Source organism: Urocitellus parryii, chromosome 1, assembly GCF_045843805.1.
Source record: "Urocitellus parryii isolate mUroPar1 chromosome 1, mUroPar1.hap1, whole genome shotgun sequence".
Classification (NCBI taxonomy): domain Eukaryota; kingdom Metazoa; phylum Chordata; class Mammalia; order Rodentia; family Sciuridae; genus Urocitellus; species Urocitellus parryii.
The window spans coordinates 16,705,274-16,726,536 of NC_135531.1; the positions used below are offsets into that span (position 1 = coordinate 16,705,274).

The window sequence follows — 21,263 nt, forward strand, 5'->3', positions numbered from 1 at the left end:
GTGTTCTTGTCAGTTCTATTGGTTACAGTGGTGAAACAGCTGACTAAGGCAACCCAAAGGCATTCTCCCAGTGACCAAACTCCTCCAACCACATCCTTCCTGCCTACAACTAACACCCATTAATCCATTCAAATTATCAATCCATTAATGGATCAATCCACCAATCAGGTATGGCTCTCATAATCTAATTATTTCACCTCTGAATAGTTCTGCATTTTCTCACACATGAGTTTTCAGAGGACACTTCATATCTAAACCATAACAAACCCTCATTCCCTAAAAATCCCATTAAAAACCTGGAAGGTTTTCACAACAATCTTTGTGCTTTGCTAATTCCATCTTCTAAGTAAGTCTTTGAGTTTTTCTTTTTCACACATGGTGTCTGCCTCATAATTTTTTTCTAGGTGACTACAAATCTCTTTTTTGTCACTGCTTTGGTTTTAGTGTTCCCATCTATCTTCCACAATAAAAACCCATAGTTTTAATTTTTTTCTTAAAAGTTATTTTTTTGGGGGGTGATGGTGGTGCTGGGATTGAACCCAGGGCCTTGTGTATGCAAGGCAAGCCCTCTACCAACTGAGCTATATTCCCAGCTCTAAAAGTTAATTTTTTTGACTGTAATATATGCATAAAGTTACAGAGAGATATATAGAGAAAAGTCTGCCCCTTACACTGGACTTCCTTCCTTCCTTTTCTCTCTCTCTCTCTCCCCCCCCCCCCTTACTGGGGATGGAACTCAGGGCTTGTCCATGCTAGGCAAGCACTTTATCACTGAACTACTCAACTATGTCCCCAGCATGTGCCTGACTCTTAGTCACCTAGTTCTTCCCCAACACACCACAGCTGTCAATTTCTTAGGAAAAAAATATATTTCTAAAATGCATCTAATTCTCATTTTCCCATGACTCCCTCCCTCTACAAGATAATGTCCAACTGAAAAGCACATATGAGGCCTTTTAGGATTCGGTCCAGTTTACCTCTAATTTCTTTAGTCTTTGTATCCAGATTCTATCCTCTTAACCACTAACTCTTCTTAGACTGCCTAAGGTTTATTTCTCTCAATAACTTTGCATATGCTCTTTCCCCTCCTCAAGAGGCCTTCCCCCATGCCACCCCCTTCTTAAAGAATATTTATTTTTTAGTTACAGGTGGACACAATGTCTTTATTTTATATTTATGTGGTGCTGAGGATGGAACCCAGTGCTTCATGCATGCTAGGCGAGCGCTCAGCCCCCCATGCCACCCTTTTGAGTATAAAACATTGTCTCTCTTGGGCTGGGGATGTGGCTCAAGCGGTAGCGCGCTCGCCTGGCATGCGTGCGGCCCGGGTTCGATCCTCAGCACCACATACAAAGAAAGATGTTGTGTCCGCCAATAACTAAAAAATAAATATTAAAAAAAATTCTCTCTCTTCTCTCTCTTAAAACAAACAAACAAACAAAAAAAACATTGTCTCTCATTTTGTTCATTTTTTTTGGTACCAGGGATTGAGTCCAGGGCACTCAACCACTGAGTAACATTTCCAGGCTTTTTTTTTTTTTTTAAATTTTTTTTTAGTTGTAGGTGGACACAATACCTTTGTTTTATTTATTTTTATGTGGTGCTGAGGATCGAACCCAGGGCCTCATACACGTGAGGCAAGCGCTCTTCCACTGAACCATAATCCAGGCCCCAGCCCTTTTTATTTTTATGTGAGACAGGGTTTCACTAAGTTACTTAGGGCCTTGATAAGTTGATAAGTCTTGCTTTGAACTTGCTGTCCTTCTGCCTCAGCCTCCCTTTTCAATGAAAACATCTCTCTTTCTCCTTCTCATCCTTGCCCTCCTCCTCTTTCTTTCTTTCTTTCTTTCTTTCTTTCTTTCTTTCTTTCTTTTTTTTTAAGGTGAGAGTAAAAGGAGTAGGATTTATTTAAGTGAGAATAAAAGAGAGAACTACCACCAGGCAAGAGGGGACCTGAATAGCAGATTACTGAAAATATCGTCTCTTCATATTCCCCCCAATAATATTCATGTACAAGCCTCGACAGACCTCTGTGGATAAAGGCTATATCCTCCTCTCATGAGGCCCTTTAGAAACACATACTTATTTTCATTATATTACCTATCACAGTTTTATTTGCCACTAGAAGGCAGAAACTGTGATCCTTTATTTTTGAAAGTCCTTTGTGCAGTAAACTGTTCAATATATAGTTTGTGTTTAGTAAATGTAGGAATATTAGCTACAATGTGATGTCAGTTAAGCTAAGGAAACATTAGTCTTAACTATCAGTAGTGTAGTACATAGAATTTTTAGTTCTGGCCAACATATTTAGAGATGGGTACTGAAAAAGTGTAAAACCTACTGGTAGTTTTGAGTCTAGTAACACTTAAGAAGAAAAGTATAAGAGGCAAAGCACTGAAGAACTAGAGAGGAAGCAGCTGTCAACTACCCAACTCCTCCTTGAGACCGGACATCTCTACCACAGTGTTGGATCATCCTGGTATTTCTTCATCAGTGTTGCACTTATTTGCACTAATAAAAAGCTGAAGTACTTAGTTTTGCAAACAGTTTTACTTTCACCCTCTTTTAAAATAAAGTAGATTCAGGTTACTTCTATAATGTAACTACTGTCCACTTATATTCCAATATACTTTGCTGAGGTAGGGGTAAAGTTAACAATAGATAGGTCAGAAAGCTGGGTATAAGCCACTGTCTAACATATCTTTGGTTCCACCCTGGAGAAATGTTGAGCCATGTGAATAATATTTATCTTGGTTGGGGTCAGGGAGATACAGAGAATGGCCATTGTAAACCTTTCTTCAAGGTAGGCATCAAGCCTTTCTTTTCTTTCTTTCTTTTTTTTGAAAATAAAGTTTTAAAAATTTCATAATGTCTGGTAGTTAACAAACACTTGAAGAAAAGTGAAGTTTGGGGGATGGGTCTATGGAAGAATGAAAGAGTGAAAAAATGTGATAAAAATTTTAAAAGTAGGAATGAAGGAAAGAAAAAGCAAAGGAATAGAGGAAACTTATGTTACTTCTTGCAACCTGTTAATTGGACACAGGTTTTACTCAACATTAAAAAAAAATCCTCAAAACATCAAGCAGTTAAAGTTGCTTAAATTGAGACTGTGGAAAACCAGATAAGATGATCTCTAAGTTCGTATGCACCATTTTGATCTGTGATTCTAGGCTTTTTATTTCTTCAGCAATCTTTAATTATATTTGTGAGAGAAATATATCTGACAATAACACAAAACAGCAACAAATAGATGCTTCTGGAAAAAAATGTATTGTTACTTTTTCAAGTCTTCATAGTTTCATGAACAGATTGGCAAATGGATATGCCAAGTTCAGTTTCAGTTTGCTCTTGTGCAAGAAACTTAATTTAATTAGCACAGAACTGAGGTATTTTGTGGTAATTTAAAATTATTTTTTAGGTTAAAAAATAGCAGAAACTTCCTGGCTAAATTCTAAACATGATGCAAGTTCTTTATAACTTAAGATGCTATTTCGATGGGGAGGGGATGGAATTAAGGTTTCTTAGATCCAAAACAGAATCCCGAGATAACTGGATTTACAGTTAGTGATCCCAAAAGAGATGGGTGTGGTGACATGTATGCTTGTACTCCTAGCAAGGATCATAAAGTTTGAAGCCAGCCTCAGAAACTTAGTGAGACCCTGTCTCAAAATTCAATAAAAAGGGCCGGGGATATATCTCAGTGGTAAAGATCCCCTGGGTTCAATCACCAGTAGGAAGAAAGAAGGAGAAGGAGAAGAAGAAGCCTCAGCTACCGAAAGTCACAAGGCAAACAGGTAAAGATGAAGAAGCCAGTAACTTCTCTTGCCTGCCATTCAATGTATCATAATAAAAGATTTCTTAACTTTCTACCTTCCAAAATAAGTGCAATCCATAATACATTAGGAATTTGGGATTATTCAAGGCTAGGTGATGCTGTTGTCTGCTAATGTGGTGCAATTCTAAGCTTAAAGACAAGGACTTTTGTTTCCCTTGCAACACTTTCCTTGGAATCAGACAGTGCTTAATGTGTTATTTTGGTTTCATAAACAAAAAAAGAGGGAACAACCAGGGAACTAGATAGTTTTCATTGGGAATAAAAATGATATTTTTGGTCTTTTATTTTTTTCATCCTCATTCATGAAGAGTGCGATTTTTTGCCCACGAACCTGGAAAACCTGAGAACATATAAACTTTTTTTTTTTTTTTGTGACACACTTGAGTAGAATTGAATAACAAACTCACTTGAAAACTACTACAAATAATCATACTTTACTTTCCCTGTAACATGTTATGGTTCCATTTATAAACAGTAGACTTATTCTGACTCACTGCAGGAACAATAAATATTTGCTAGTCTGGCCAATGTAACTATAAGCCTTTTTAGTGCAGTGAAAGTCTATGTTATAGATATCTAACATTATTAATTCCTATACATTATAAGTACTGGATAACATCCCCCTTCCCACATACACATTCATCCCCAGCCTCCTCCTTGCAACAGAGAATTTCGAAATTTCAGGACATCATCCAGAGGAAAAGACCACCAAGACGGTGCCCAGCAGAAACTTTCTGGCTCAACAGTCAAAATAGAGTAGCGGGAGGGAAATGGTCAAAGACACAAGTGGAAATTCCTTGTGGCTTCTAGATTTCATCGGAGAAGAAAAGATAATGAACACCAGGGTTAGAACACAGTGGCAGGGCGGTGTCCCCTGCCATGTCTCAATTCACGCCGCTCTAGTAACTAGCAATATCCGCATCACGGAGCCGTCTTGCCCAGTGCTCCTTTTCCCCTCGGAAAGATGTACCCCGACCCCAGACGCCGGAGTGGTCATGAGGGGAGACCATCGCGGGCAGAGGCTCCGTCGGTGAAGAAGGGAGCGGGGATGCCACCCTTCTCACTCTGGGAGCCCCCCCGCCGCGCGCGCAGGTGGGAGCGTGCTGCCGCGAAAGGGATGCGGGGCGAGATGGGAGCGCCGCCGCCTCTCCCGGCGCCCGCCGCCCGCCCCGCCAGGGGGAGCGTCTGCGTCCGACGGCCGGCTGCGGGGCCTGGGCGGGCGGCGCAGGGCGGCGGCCCAGCTCCGCGGCTGCCCTCCCGCGTCCCCACCCCCTCCCCGCCCGCCCCCGGCGCGGCCCTACCCACCCCCTCCGCCCCCTCCCGCGGCGCCATGCGCAGACTCAGTTCCTGGAGAAAGATGGCGACAGCCGAGAAGCAGAAACACGACGGGCGGGTGAAGATCGGCCACTACATCCTGGGAGACACGCTGGGCGTCGGCACCTTCGGCAAAGTGAAGGGTGAGGACCCCCGGGGCCCGGCTGGGTCCCGGCCCGGAGCCGGGCGACTTCCTCTTCTCGCACCTCCTCATCCTCCCCCGCGCTCGGCGTGGCTCGCCTCCGAGCGGGGCAGCCCCTGTCCCGGCTCCGACCCGGGCGCAGCCCGCGGCGTGCGGCCCCGGGACCCTGTGGGGGCGGGTGGGGGTCGGTCGCCATGGCGACGGAGCGGCGGCTGGAGGGGCTGGCGAGTGGCGGCGGCGGCGGTGCCTCCAGGTGCGAACTTTCCCAGGCGCGCTCCGCAAGCTGTGGCGGGCGCCGGGGTCTCGGCGCCCAGCCCCAGAGGCGCCTTGTGTTCGCCGGGTGGTGCCCCCTTGCTTGGGGCCAGCCCGTCTCTGCCTCGGTCGCCCCACGGGGTGTCTGTATTTCCGTTCCCTTGAGGAGCTGACGACTTACCTGCCCCTGCCGTTAACTGAGTATGAAATGTTCTCCCCAACGTTAGGTCGCTGTGGGGGAGCCTACAGAATTATGTATGTTAAAAAAAGCCATTTTGTCGGAAAGGACCCTGGATTCTCTTCAGAGCAAAGTAATGAATACACACTGGTCCTGTATTTGCTTTACGTGGTTTACATTCCGAATGCAGACTCCAGTGCCTACAGTTTTTTAACTATCAGGAATTTTTCAGTTAGTATGCCAAACCTGCGAGGTAGGAGAGTTATTGCTTCCAGATAGTAGTTATTAGTCTGTTAGTACAGTTCGTTTCCATTTATTTTCAAAGGACATTATATCATAACAAGTAGTTTGACTGGACATCTATCCTTGGGTAACAGCACAGGTGTCCTGGAAATTATTCTCTAGTCTACCAATTCCGGCACAAAGAGTTTAATTGCAAACTTTGTAATCCATACATATTTTTTTTTCTTTAAAATATTTGGCTTTGTTATTAGGTATTGAGACTAAGGAAGTTTGGAACTGATAAAAATAATATATGCATTGGCTTTGGGGAAATGATCAGCTATGGTTTGTATATACTAAGCTCTTAGTATAACATTTGACTTGAAAGAAAAAACAGTCTTTGTGAAAAATTTTACAGTGAACTGAACTTTGCTGTTCCAGAGCTAAATAAACATATTTCTGATGTTATTAAGGAATGGAAGAGGAGAACTTTTCCTTCTCTTGCTCTTCCTGAGTCATAGGACTGGAAAATTGCTCTGTACTTCATAGGGAAGCAGTTGCCTAAATTTTATGAAAATCACCAAAGCCAACAATGTTAGGAAGTAAGAAGCGAATGCCAGAATAGGGTAATAACAGTATTAGGGTTGGTCTGTATTAGGTCAGTAAGATGTTTCTGTGCTCTTGCAGTTTTAAATTTAGTTTTGACGATGGTATTTTTTTTTAATTGTTAGCAGTTGTAAACTGCAGAAGGTTACAACTAAGAAATGCTCATTAATGTTCCTAAAATAGTGAGAAGACAGACTTGATGCCTTCATCCCTTCCCAGAGTTCTGCTTGGATTATGGTGGTCATCATTCCCTTAATAATAGACCTGAGTGTAGTCAGGTCTGTTTTCATGTTTGGCACAGCATATAGGAAAGGAAGACATTTTTCATTTCTGAGTTTGATCTATGATGTGTCTGTGACATTTTCTCTCCAGTGACTGCTCTTTCTTAACTGTTTTCTCCACCTACACATTCCTCTCTGTAATACTATATTCTGTCAAAGTCAACAACCTCCTCAAATATTGAAAAGTCAATATTCCTCAATAAATCATAGACTTCATAGTCATGATTAAATTTGTTCATAAACATATTAGTTGATGTTCGTCAAAATCTTCAACCAGTTGTGAAATAGTTGGGATGCTTTCTGCCACCACTAATAGAAAATCCAATTCTCTGGTTCTTTCTTCATAACAAGGAAGCCCAACCTTTCTCTTGTGTTATTGGCTCATCCAGTCCCTCTGGCCATGTACCTATTGGCTTAAGCACCAGGAAGAGAATAGCATTACATTGGAGGAATATGGCTCACCCTTGGATATATGTGTGTGTGTGTGTGTGTGTAGGGTTATCTTTTTCTTAAGTACTTGGATAGTTTAGGGGGACAGGGTAAACAGAAAGAAATTGGTATTATTAAGGTTAGAGAAAGTAGGACATGGATGCTCAGTGAGCAGGAAAAAGTAGCCACTATAGTGGACACATTGGTAACTAATACCAGTGTTAATGTGATAAGAATTCTTACAATAGGATTAACCATATATTCCTATTGAGATAATTTAAATAGGTCAAGCTTTTGAAATTAGTTGTACACATTGGTAAACTTAAAGAATTGACAGAAGATATATGATGTTGATATGCAGAAAAATTTGCAGTATGATACCCTATGGTTAGAGCAAATTTAATTTTTAGAGGAATAGGGCTATAAATTCATAGTGATTGTTTTGTTTTCTTTTATAGACTAAAGAAAAGTTCAGCTGTTTAATGGTAGCATTTTGAAAGTAGAGTTTAAACTGAAAACTAAGGTTAGTTTAGGATTATGCTTGAATTATTACCATTTTTTAGGTGTCTTTTTAAATTTTTTTGGTACCACAGATTGAACCCAGCAGTGCTTAACCACTGAGAAACACCCCCTTTTTATTTTTTATTTTGAGATAGGGTCTCACTAAGTTGCTTAGGGCCTTGCTAAATTGCTAAGGCTGACCTCAAACTTGGCCATCCTCCTGCCTTACCCTCAGGGGTTGTTGGGATTATAGGCATGTGCCAACCAAGCCCAACTCTCCCCCACATCCCTCTGATTATTAAGATTTTAGTGTCTACTTCTTTTTGGGGGTCTGTTCCCAATCTCCTTCGGTGGAGTAATTACTAAAAAATGGAATAAACAATAAGTCATGATACTGTTACATTAAATTAATATGGAAATTTTGGTAAGTTTTTCTAGAGAAGATGATCTCTTTTTTATTTATTTTTTTTAGTGGTGCTGGGGATGAAGAAGATGATCTCTTTAGTACGTTGGGTGTGTAATTTATAACTGAATTGTTTATACATGTAGCCTATTAAATAAATTTAATATAATTTAATATTATTAAATTGGTGAGTTTCTACATAAAACTGCAATTTCAGATTTGTAGGTGACTTCTCTATATGAATCACAGGAAAAATTTTAAAATCCCTTAAGTAAAAAAAAATCTATATGTGAAATATATATATATATATATACACACACACACACACACACACACACACATATATACACACACAAACACATATATGTGCACAGTGTATGTGTAGAGTGTGTGTGTATCAAACATGAGTGAATCTCAAAAGCAGATTGTAAAAGAACGTGCAGATGAATGTGATTTATAGAAATTTTAAAAACATGCACAACACTTACCCAGTGCTGGTGAGAGTTTAAATTGGTACCACCTCTATAGAGTGTGACAGCATTTACTAAAATTAACCTAGCGCTTCAACTGCTAGGAATGTGTTTTATAGATGTACTCACGTGTTTGGAATAATGGATTATTCATTGCCATATTTCTAATACAAAAGTTTGGAAGTAACCTTTCTAGTGGGACAATACATAAATTATGGTTTATCCATACAGTGAAATGTTTGCAAATAAACATTAAAGGGCGAGCTAAGGGCTGGGGTTGTGGCTCAGCAGCAGAGCGCTTGCCTACCACTGGCGGTGCCCGGGTTGGATCCTCAGCACCACATAAAAATAAATAAACAAAATATTGTGTCCATCTACAACTAAAAAAAAAAAAATTGAAAAAGAACATTAAAGGGAAAAATAGTGGGGAATTTATATAATTTAAGAGAATGATTTTCCAGGTGTGTTTTATGAGGAAAAAGTAAAACTTTGTATGTAGTTTGCCAACCTTTTATGTTTAAAAGGCAGGGCAAATTTATATGTGTGACTGCTTTTATACATGTATTATGTGTCTGGAAACTAGATAGCTGGTGATATTATATGTTCTTTTGTGTGTGTAGGCAGACATGTTTTCAAAATATATAACATTAAATTTCTAAAATAAATATGAAAAACAATGTTACTGTTTTTTTTTTTAACAGATTCATACTTATGTACCAAAAATATATACATCTGTGGGAAATAAACACCAAATCCAGAGTAGTGGTTACCTCTGAGAGACATTAAGGAGAATGGAATCTGGGAGGAATCATACAAGTGCTTCAGTTATATCTGCAATGTTTTATTGCATAAACTGGTGGTGGTATCTAATATTTGGCATGCCTTTTTATATGCCCGAAATGTTCTGTTTTATAAAAGGTAGTTTTCTCAAATTTCCATCTGTAGCTTTTAAAGCTCACCCTTCTCCAGTATTGTTATTTCACTAAGTTTTTTCAGAGTGAAATTTTCATCCTTTTAATTTTAGAATGGGAACAAAATGGTTAGGTGGCTAGAATATCTTCAGTAGATATTTCTCTCATTGTGGCATTTCTGGCCTGTTAAAATCCTCCCAAGTGTGATCTTGTTTCACTTAAGAATTACTTATCTGATTAGAAGAACCAGAATTACATATCTGATTAGAAGAGCATTTGTTACAATGTTCTATATTTTAGACAAAGTTCCCTTAGAGAGTAATAACATGGTTGTTAGCTAAGATATAGATGATTAATCTGCTATTCTTGTGAGACAGACATGTAAATGCTGGTAACCTTTGCTGTGGGTGACAAGCAAATCTTCCATGGATAAAGTACTTGTTTAACACTGTGGTAAAATAGTGACAGTCAGAAGAGTCAAGTTTTGAGCTTTGAAAAAATGGGGGAGGGCTGGGGTTGTGGCTCAGTGGTAGCATGGGCAAGGCCCTGGGTTTGATCCTCAGCACCACATAAAAATAAATAAATAAAATAAAGGTATTGACAACTACAACTGAAAAATAAATATTTAAAAAAATGGGGGAAATTCCTTAGAAATACATATTCCTGACAAAATAAATTTACTACTTTCATTGATTGCATTGATTGACTGTGGAACTGTAGTTAATTTGCCAGCAACTGAGTTTACTCAGTGGAGAATCTTTAGCCCAGTTTTGAGAAAACAGTTTGGTTTTAATACTGTGCCAAGACTTTTTCCCTTGTTACTGCATAGTGTTGGTGGGATAGGGTAGATAGGTCAGAAGACTTGGAATCAAAAGTCCCAGCTTGATCACAGTAACATTGCTTTGACAAATTATAAAATCTCTCTCTCTCTCTTTCTCTCTTTTTCTCTTTAATGGTATTGTGGATTGAACCCAGAGCCTTTACTGTGCTAGGCAATACCACTGAGCTGCATTAGCAGCCCCTTTTATTTATTTTGAGACAGTATCTTGCTAATTTTCCCATATTGGCTTCCAATTTGCAGATTTCCTGCCTCAACCTCTGAGTACCTGGAATTATAGGCATGTACTCCTGGCTGAGAATAAGATAATATCTGCTTAGGTTTATTGTGAACCCTGCATATGAAAATATGGTTGTTTCCTAAACTCTTAAGACTATGAACACACACACACACACACACATTTTTAAGGTTCGGGGGATCAAAACCTTGGTCTTTGCATATACTAGGCAAGCAGAGTATCACTGAACTATACCCTTATCATTAAGATCATATATATATATATATATATATATATATATATATAATATTTATTTATTTATTTTTTGTAATGGGAATTGAACTTAGGGGCATCTAGCCACTGAGCCACATCCCCAGCCCTATTTTGTATTTTACTGAGAGTCAGTGAGTTGTTTAGCACCTTGCTGTTGCTGAGGCTGGCTTTGAACTTGAGATCCTCCTGCCTCTCAGCCTCTTGAGCCGCTGGGATTACAGGCATGCATCACTGGGCCTGGTAAGATACTATATTTTAAAAAGTATTATGCCACTGAAATTTTAATGTTGAAAGTATGTTGATGATTGGGTTTAAAGCAATTATTTCTTTTCCTATAAATAAGGATAATGTAACAAATTATAAAAATTACCAAGATTTTGTTGGCATGAATGAAGGAAGGGAAGAATGCATAATTGGAGGGAATAAAGCTTACTATGAAAGAGAGCCATCACTGCTGGGACATTGTTTCAAAATTTTAGAGAGAAAAACTTGTATCAAATTAAGATTGGGCTCTTTCATTCATCTCTTCATGTTGCCATAATAGTGTACAAGAATGTCCTCACTGATGCTCTCAAGATCATCCACTGCTGAAAAGAGACCAACAGTAGGTTCTTATTAGGCAGTGCTGCAGAGTCATCATCTGGTTTCTAACTGATAGTGAAGTTTAGTAACATTGGTTAATTCAAAATCATTGATGATTACAGATCTGGGAAAATTCTTGTGAACTTCACAGGCAGTTTAAGCAAGTATGGATAGATCAACCCCAGATTTGTTGTGCTACTCAATAATGGGAACTGATTATCCTGCCTCAAAAATGGCATATCAGTTTGGATTCATTGTAATGACCACCTCAGCTGGTATCATGGGCCCTAAAGAAGCAAGATGAAAACACAGGAGAGAAAATCTTGGGATTCTTTTTCTAGGGACTTAATACTCAAATAGAAATAAAATGCCCAATGGCTCCCCTTTTCCCTCCAAAAAAGAAAAGCCAAGTTAAAATTTAACAGGTTTCTTTACTATGAGACTTTTTTTTTTACTATAGGACTTCTCAGAATTGTTAATAAACATAGCCTCCAAAAGGGACAATAAACATCCTTTCCCAGACTTAGGAAATCTCTTTCTGTGGATAGTCTCCAGTCCTGGTGTGTTATACAATATGCTTTAGATTCTGTTATAATTTTAGTTTTATGACTATTGTAGCCCATCAAACACAGATAGTTGGAAAAGAGTAGGTAGGAGTTGACTCCTGATAGGGCTGCAAAGGATGGGGTACAACTTCAAATGGCATTAACCACCAGGCACAGTGGCACATGTTTGTAATTTCAGCAGCTTGGGAAGGCTGAGGGAGGAGGAGTCCAAGTTTGAAGCCAGCCTCAGCAATTTAGAGAGAGACCTTAAGCACCTTAGCAGGGCCTTATCTCAAAATAAAGGACAAAAAGGGCTGGGCACATAGCTGAGTGGTAAAGCACCCCTGAGTTCAATCCCCAGTACTAAAAAGAAAAGAGAAGAAAAGAAAAAAAAAAAAAAAGGCAGTAAACCACCGGAGCAGGAATGTAATATACCAAGAGCAAGAAGTCCTCTGGCTAGATAGCATTGTGTGAGCATAAGGTAGTAATTGGTGATTATGATCATTCAAGCTGAACATTTATTTGTCCTTGTCATCATGTAGTATGTTCCATTTAAGAAATCTTGGGCACGTCCAGAACAGTTTGGAAAGCCAGTTTTCAGAAAAGATTGCTTTTGTTAATTTGTTAATTTTAATGGTGAATATTAGAAAATGCACTTTTAAATTGATAAACTTGGTTGAATCAGTTTGTTAGGGCTGTAGTAACAAAGTGCACTTGATGGTTTAAAACAGAAGATTATTCTCTCGAAATCTAAGGTCAGAAGTCTGAAATCAAGGGGTTAGTAGGGCCACATTCCCTCACAAGGCAAGACACTAATGGAGAGTCTGCGTCTTGCCTCTTCCAGCTTCTGGTGGCTCCTGCTCTTCCTTGACTTATGGTAGCATAACTCCAGTCTCTGCTTTTGTGGTCACATGGCTACCTTTTGTGTCTGTGTTTGTGTTCTCTCTTATAAGGACACCAGTCATTAGGTAATAGGGCTCATCCTAAATCCAGAATGATTTCATATTGAGACCCTTAAGTAATTATATCTGTAAAGACCTATTTCCAATTAAGATAACATTCTGAGTTTCGAGGTTGACATGAATTTATGAGGGATACTCTTCATCTCACTGCACTTATTTCGTATGCTTTCTGTTTTATGTTCTTTGTTTCTCTTTTACAATACTTCAGTTTTTGGGTAACTTTTAAATTGCTTTGAGAGAATGTATTAAAATTTCTGTGCTGGGCTGGGGATATAGCTCAGCTGGTAGAGTGCTTGCCTCGCATGCACAAGGCCCTGGGTTTAATCCCTAGCACCACAAACACAAAAAAGTCTCTGCTATCTTAAGATGTTGAAATTGATATGAGGCATGTTTTCAGTAGGCTATATTTGTGCTTTGATAAAAGAAAAAGGTCAAATGAAAGAATGAAATTTTATAATAGTTCTTATTAGTAAGGGGAAGTTCAGTCTATTGTTTCAAAAAATATGAGAGTATAAAATGAAAGATTCCTTTGATATGTTCAGCTTTTGTTTTATTAAAAGGATGTATATATTTGTATTATTATATCATATAATGTCTTCTTGAGGATTATCTTTTTTAAAAAATTTTATCCCATTTCACTTTCCAGTTTTGGAAAAAGTGTGAGTTTTTGAGTCAGACCTGAGTTGAAGTTTTGGCTTCGACACTTACTTGCTGTGTTAGTTGGGGCAAGTTATTTTAATCTGTTCTGTGCTTCGGTTTCATGTAAAATGTTGTTGATAATATCAGTCTTCAGAATTGGTGAGGGTTAGAGTGTGTTTAAGTACAAAGTGGGTATGCCATAAATATTAACTAGTAAGGTATATATCTTAATAATACATAATGCAAATGAATGAACTATGAAAGAGAAACTACTATTTATGTTTTTCCACTGAATCACTCTGAAACATCTAAACCTTTAGGAGTAAAATTAGATAGAAGAGAAAAAAATATTTAAATCTGCTCAAGTATTTTCTGAGAATGCTAAGATTACTATTCTTAAAATGTACCTAAATATATATTATTGCAAGAATGTTTCGAATCTTCTATTCCAATTCCTTAGTTATGGACAGAATATATGTCCACAGTTTTGGATAAGTCCCAATTAGTCTTAAGGTTAATTTAGGCTGATGTTCAGATGAATAGGATCCAATAGGCAACTGGTTGGTTTATGATGAATTTGTGTTCAGGCTCAAATGGATTCTGTTCTAGTATTCTTCTCAGGTCTGACTCTGCTAGTGTTATTCACTTTTGTCACCATTTTCCAGTCCTGTTTTAGCTGTATAGCCAATAAGTCGTATTAAATGAAAGCTTGAAACTTTGGAGGGTATTTGGGAGAGATGAGATTATTTTTTCTTCAGTTATCAGTAAAATAGTTCTTAGAAAAAACTTACTTCCCCAATTGGGGTTTAAGTTAAGTTTGCACTTAATCACATCTAATTGGTACTAGAGATTGGAGAAAACCTTATTAGAAATTAGAATGTGTTTGATTTCTTTTTTTAAAAATACATTTATTTATTTATGTGGAGTCACTACTGAGGATCAAATCCAGTGCCTCACACGTTTTAGGCAAGCACTGTACCACTGACCTACAATCTCAGCCCGAACATGCTTGATTTCTACAATTTATTTCAACAACTATCATAGATTTTTCTAACTTCTGTCTTTTCTGTAGACGCCATTTTCTAATATAGTTATATCATACTTAAAAAAAATTTATTTATTGTTTTCATAATTATGATAAATACTGTTTGCTAAGCCAATAATATTTGGTAAGCCAACAGATTATACTTTGTTTTTTATGACCTCTTTAATTTTTTCCATGAGTTAATAAATTACCTCATACCCCTTCCCTTTTTTTTTTCTTTTCAAGTTTTCTTTGACCTAGTGCTGAATTTCTCATATCTTATATTGCTTTGAAAAAATCTCATTACAGTGTTTCTGTACTTTCAACCCCTCTGTTCCCAACAACTATCTAAGGTCTCTTGCTTTCCTATATGAATCTGTTGCCTTTTAGATGTTCTACACATCTGTTATCTGTAACTTTCTTTGTCATCATTGGGATTCTCTTAATTTTTATCACTTATTATATTACTTCTTTTCTGGACTTCATATCATATCATCTTTTGTGGTTTCCTGACTGGTTTTGATGGATTATATATTCATTAGTAGGTTCTTGAAAGGATGCACAGAAGTTAAATTTTGGGAGACTTTGCTTCTATAACAATATCTAAATCCTATCACCATTTATTGTCTGTGTAGGCATAGCATCAAAATTTAAAAATAAAACCACTTTTTAGGGGCTGGGGATGTGGCTCAAGCGGTAGCGTGCTTGCCTGGCATGCGTGCGGCCCGGGTTCGATCCTCAGCACCACATACCAACAAAGATGTTGTGTCCGCAGAGAACTAAAAAATAAATATTAAAAATTCTCATTTCTCTCTCTCTCTCTCTCTCTCTCTCTCTCTCTCTCTCTCTCTCTCTCTCTCTCCCTCCCCTCTCTCACTCTCTTAAAAAAATTTAAAAAAAACCACTTTTTAAAAAAACTTCATATTTGAAAATGAAAACCACATGTCCATGAAAAAAGATTGAAAAGTATCAAGAAGCTACCGATAGGGAAAATACGGCTATGCCATGAGGAAGTTTTTAGGGGGGATAATGTAACTGTTCTGTATCATATGATTAGTATGGTGGTTACACCAGTTTTTACATGTGTTAAAATTCATAGAACTGTACACCAAAAGATAAAAGGTTCAAATTAATATGTATGATAGTTTTTTAAAAAAAAAAGAAAAAAGAATTTAAAAGGACACAAGCATACAGCAAAAAGGAAGTCTTTTTCTATCCTCTTGGTTTTCCAGCTTTATTATCTCAGAGAAACTACTATTTGTTTTCCCACTGAATCACTTTTTTTTAAAGCATTTTTATACTTTTATTTTATTTATTTATTTTTATGTGGTGCTGAGAATCGAACCCAGGGCCTCACACATGCGAGGCAAGCACTCTACCACTGAGCCACAACCTCAGCCCCCTGAATCACTCCTAAACATCTAAACCTTTAGTAGTAAAATTAGGTAGAAGAAAAAAAAATATTTAAATCTGCTCAAGTATATTCTGAGAATGCTAAGATTATACTTAGAATATCTAAATATATATTATTAATCAAGAGTGGCACTAATTTATTAAAATTATTTCTCTTGCAGTTGGTAAACATGAATTGACTGGGCATAAAGTTGCTGTGAAGATACTCAATCGACAGAAGATTCGAAGCCTGGATGTGGTAGGAAAGATCCGCAGAGAAATTCAAAACCTCAAGCTTTTCAGGCATCCTCATATAATTAAGCTGTAAGCTCTATTTATATTAAATGTAGTCCATTCATCTTTTCATCACTTTGAGAAACATGACTGACATTTCATCCTGTTTCCTGAAAAATTTCTTCTTGTTCATGTATTTATCTAACTTCATTCATTGTCAGTTATGCCTGTCTTCATGTTTTAACCTTGTACATGTTACTGTTGTCCTCATTCTTTCCTGTCTTCTGAACAGATAGATGCCCTTCTAATAGATAATGTTTAGTACTTCTTTGTTATGGAACCAACAATTGATTTGATGTAAAAATCTCAGCCTCTAAATTTCCATATATTATCAATTAGCCTTACTAGAGGTAATACACTAGGAAGGGGTTTTCCCCATATTCTTATATTTGATCATATGAATATCAAAATTTCAGAAATCTAATATTTCAAAAAGCCATTATCTTACTGAAGTAGGGTTTGCAAGTAACCTATTTATTGCTCAGCTCCTCCTTTATTATATAGGCTACAATTGAAATGTGTTCAGATGTTTTTGTTGAAGTGGCTGAAACTGAAATTTGTTTCACTCACTCTTTTCATGTGTTAAAGTGGTTTCAAATATCACCCACATGCTGGTGACCCTAAATGCACATTTCCTTCTTTGAAACCTCTTCTGCAAACTCTGGACTACTGTGTGAACTGTTTACTTTTAATCTGTGTTTGGATGTCCACAAGACATTTCAAACTCTGCATGGTCAAATCTGAACTCTTTGTTACCCTCTAAAACCTGCTCTTCCCACAGTTTTTGCCATTGCAGTTAATAGTTAGTTGTAGGACAAAAACTTAGGAAACATCCTTAACCTCCTTATTTCTCTCAGTTCCTACCATCCATTTCATCTTTTCCCTCAAAATATCTTTCTGATCTGTTTCTCAGTTCTTATCATCATCTAACTGATCTGAACCACTTTCATCTGTTTCATGGACTACTGTAATAGCCTTTAGCCTCCACACTCACTTCTTCACCCTGCTGCCACTAATCCTAAAATGCCAGATCATAAGATTACTTAAAAATCTTCAATACCTTTTCATCCTCCTTCAAGTGAAAGTCACAGCCTTTTCATGGCTTGTAAAGTTCTGTGTCCTTTGGCCTGTAGTTATTCTTTTGCTTCATATCCTAGTTCTCTCCCAGGTTACTCTACCTATGCTGCCTTCTCATTCCTTGAACATGCCAAGCAGGCTTACTGGGACCTTTGTACTTTTTGTTCCCTCTGCCTGGTTCACCTCCTCCCAGATAATGGCATAGTTTGTTCCTTTACTTCCTCTAGGCTCTACTCAAATACTTCTTTATTAGAAGCCTTTCTTGAGCACTCTGTGTAGATTTTGCTTTATTTCTGTTCATAGCATGTTGTGCCACCTGAGATACTGCTCATTTATTTAGTGTCTGTTTCCTTTCTTCTGGACTATGAACATCACAAGAGCAAAGAATTTGTTCTGTTCCCTGCAATTTTCCCAGCTCCTAGCATAGTACCTGGTATATTATAGGTGTACTAAATATTATTGAATGAATGAATATACATGTTTTAATATTAGTAGATAATGTTTTCTCTCACCAGGTACCAGGTCATCAGTACACCATCTGATATTTTCATGGTGATGGAATATGTCTCAGGAGGAGAGCTATTTGATTATATCTGTAAAAATGGAAGGGTAAGCAGTTCTGATTTAATCCTGTATATGTTTTGTAACTCCCGTTATCCCTTACTGGCACCCAAATGTCAGAAAAGTTTAAAGAGGTCTAGTTTATAACCAGTTCCATTAGTTATATATTTGTTTAGAATCATAGATTACAGTTAGAAAGACAACCTGTTTAGCCTACTTAACAGATATGCCTATTGAGCCTCATAGTGTATACATTTGCTCGAGTTCACATGCTTTATCAATGACAGAGTTGGATCAAGACTCCAGAACTCATAATCCTTGAACTTATGCTTTTGGGATATATAAATACTTTAAATATGTAGTATCTTGAAGGATATAATTAATCCTAAAAATATATTATTAAATACTTAAAGATCTAGGCTTGCTAGTCAACCCTAGCCACATTAAATTGCATTCATTTTTTGGTTTCAGAAATCTGATGTACCTGGAGTAGTAAGAACAGGCTCCATGAAGGAGGTAGGAATTAGACTTAAAAGAATTTAGAGCTGGAAGGATCATGAACAGTACCATAAGTCCAGATATAAAAACTGAACATTGCTCACTCTCCATATTTTTTCTCATACCCAGGTTATCTGGTACACAAAATCCCCTTGTGAAAGCTGTACTTAGCACTGAGAAAACAATTTTTCACATTCCCAGTGTAAACTTATATATATTATTCATTCATTCATTCATTCATTTTGTATAGCATATGTTTACTTTAATCAAAATCAAACTCAATAACCAAGTTAATTTTTAGTTTACTGTTTCTTAACATGGTTCATTTATATTTCAGGTATTCCCTTTATCTGTTTCTCTGCCCATCCCCCAGAAAAGCTCTGCCTGGAAAACTGGAAACAGGCACAAGTTGAATTGATATCTTGTTTTTTTATCTTTTTACTTCCATTTTCATTTCTTGGCCATTGTGTTTTGCATTGTGGGATGTTTTTCAGTTTTTCCTTTTGCATATTAAAATGTCAGCTTTCATATTTGATATATCAGAGTTTTATCTTGCTTTCTGAAATCAGCTTTTCTTTAGAAAGTCTGCTATTTTTTTGCTCCATGGATGTAGTAACCTTACTTGGTTGAGGATGAGAGTTTTTTTTTTTTTAAATGGTTGTCTTCTATTCTTTGCACTGTTTCTGTACCTTCTGTGCTTTTTGCTCATCAGTTTTTTCTGTTCATTTTATGGCCTGTCTTTTGTTCATGGCCCTTCTTAGAGTTGTCCACTAATTCATTCACGGCCTGACTGTCACTTAAGTTCTTAAGAGTGAACTACTAAATACCAAGCATATTGGGGTAGGTCTTAAATGATTGGTAGGCCTTCCTGTAGGTTGAATTGGTAGGAACCTATTCATTTTATTAGTGTACACCAATGTCAGTAATAACAACTATTTTTTCTTGGGTCTGATATTTGCTGCACAAGATACTTCCAATTTTCTTGAAAGTATTAGTTGAGCTGTCAGAGCTAATTGGGGAAGCGGAAAGTTTCACTAGTTAATATGTTGACTTTCACTTAACCCACATGGTGTCCTCAAAGTGCCTCATTCCTGTGTGGTGTTCTTGAGGATAGACTGATTCAGTCTTACTAGAGTAAACCATTGGTCTTATTTCCTGATAGGGGTGAATTTAAAGGCTCCTTACCTCAATCATTTATCCTGTTTTCAGCCCACTTCTTACTTCTGCCTTCAGAAGTGTGTGATGCTTCCATTTTCTAAGCCTTTTCAGGTTTCTGTGTGCTGATGATTTTGTTCTCCCCCATAGGCTTAGGTTTCACCTTTTTCTTGTTGGCTAAATCTTTATCACCATTTACCCACTGTCCAATGTGGTAACTCCTCTTTATGACTGACGAACTCCTGTTTATGACTGCCATTTCTTCTCTTTTTCTTTATGTTTTATATACCATTTTTATTGCTGAGGTAATTTTAGTGATATTTTAAGGAGTGGAGGTAAAAGATGTAGTCTGTGATGTTGAACTGGAAATATACTTTCACTTTTCTAATCTTCCTTTATATAAAATCTCTTCCATTCTTTTATACTGTTTTTGCAAATGTAGTATTTTTTATTTTTGTAAACTACCTACTGATTTTACGTCTCATATTTTGTATTTTCATATTTTGAACAGATACCTTTTCTCTCATACTTTCATTTGAAGAAATAAAGGTGTTAAATTGTTAAAATATTAGTATTTTTTTCCCCAAAGGATTATATAGCACTTCAATAGTAGTTTTAATTTTTCAAAAGAAATTACTAGTTTTTCTTTTCTCTTAGATTATCCATGCCAGTTAAGCTGTGGAATTCTGATTTTAGAATGCTAATTCATGAGTTAGCATTGCATGTAAGAGTTCTTTGCTTAGAAGATTAATAGCTTATTTTTAAAATATGACTTCTTTGGAATAGGCATGTGCAAGTAATGGTTATCACGTATGTTGAGAAAGCATCATAATTTAAGAAAATATGAATAGAGAAAGTTTTAAAAAATATTTTAGTTATATAACTTTATTTAGTATGTGGTGCTGAGGATCGAACCCAGTGCCTTACATGTGTTAGGCACGCGTTCTACAACTAAGACACAACTCCAGTCCTGAATAGAGAAACTTTTTTTGTTTTAATATTTATTTTCTAGTTTTACGTGGACACATATCTTTATTTTGTATTTTTATGTGGTGTTGAGGATCGAACCCAGCACCCCGTGCATGCCACGTGAGCACGCTACCACTTGGGCCACATTCCAGCCTTGAATAGAGAAATTTTTAAGAATAATTTTACAAAGGTAGTTGTAGCATTGATTTTTAAAAAATGCTTTTATATTTATGAGACAAATTTAGATTTTTCTTTTGTTATAATTAAAACATTTTTAATTTCAGGATATATAATAATATGGCTGCTTGTTAATTCATTAACAATACTTAAATGTTACTTATTTATAAAGTTGTATCCCCCATTCCCAGCGTCACTTTCTCTTACTCTTTATTTTTCTTCAGAGTGCTGTCACTCCTTGATGTTACTTGACTTTTTTTGTTGCCTTATTTTTGACAACTAGATTAGGGATTTTATTTATTTATTTATTTATTTATTTATTTATTTTAAAGAGAGAGTGAGAGAGGAGAGAGAGAAAAAGAGAGAGAGAGAGAGAGAGAGAGAGAGAGAGAGAGAATTTTTAATATTTATTTTTTAGTTCTCGGCGGACATAACATCTTTGTTGGTATGTGGTGGTGAGGATCAAACCCGGGCCGCACGCACCCCAGGCGAGCGCGCTACCGCTTGAGCCACATC

General features: G+C 37.2%; 1 protein-coding gene across 2 annotated transcripts in view; it reads left to right on the forward strand.

The window, feature by feature from the left end:
• The first annotated feature begins 5,165 nt into the window (after positions 1–5,165).
• Positions 5,166–21,263, forward strand: part of Prkaa1 (protein kinase AMP-activated catalytic subunit alpha 1) — a 37,948-nt gene continuing 21,850 nt past the window's right edge. The window contains exons 1-4 of one of the 2 annotated variants that reach the window (XM_026410241.2): positions 5,166–5,292; positions 16,199–16,340; positions 17,903–17,996; positions 18,420–18,464. In XM_026410241.2, coding sequence (XP_026266026.1) covers positions 5,166–5,292; positions 16,199–16,340; positions 17,903–17,996; positions 18,420–18,464 — 408 coding nt within the window. The remainder of the gene's footprint in view (positions 5,293–16,198; positions 16,341–17,902; positions 17,997–18,419; positions 18,465–21,263) is intronic. The other variant, XM_026410242.2, reaches the window with a different exon arrangement.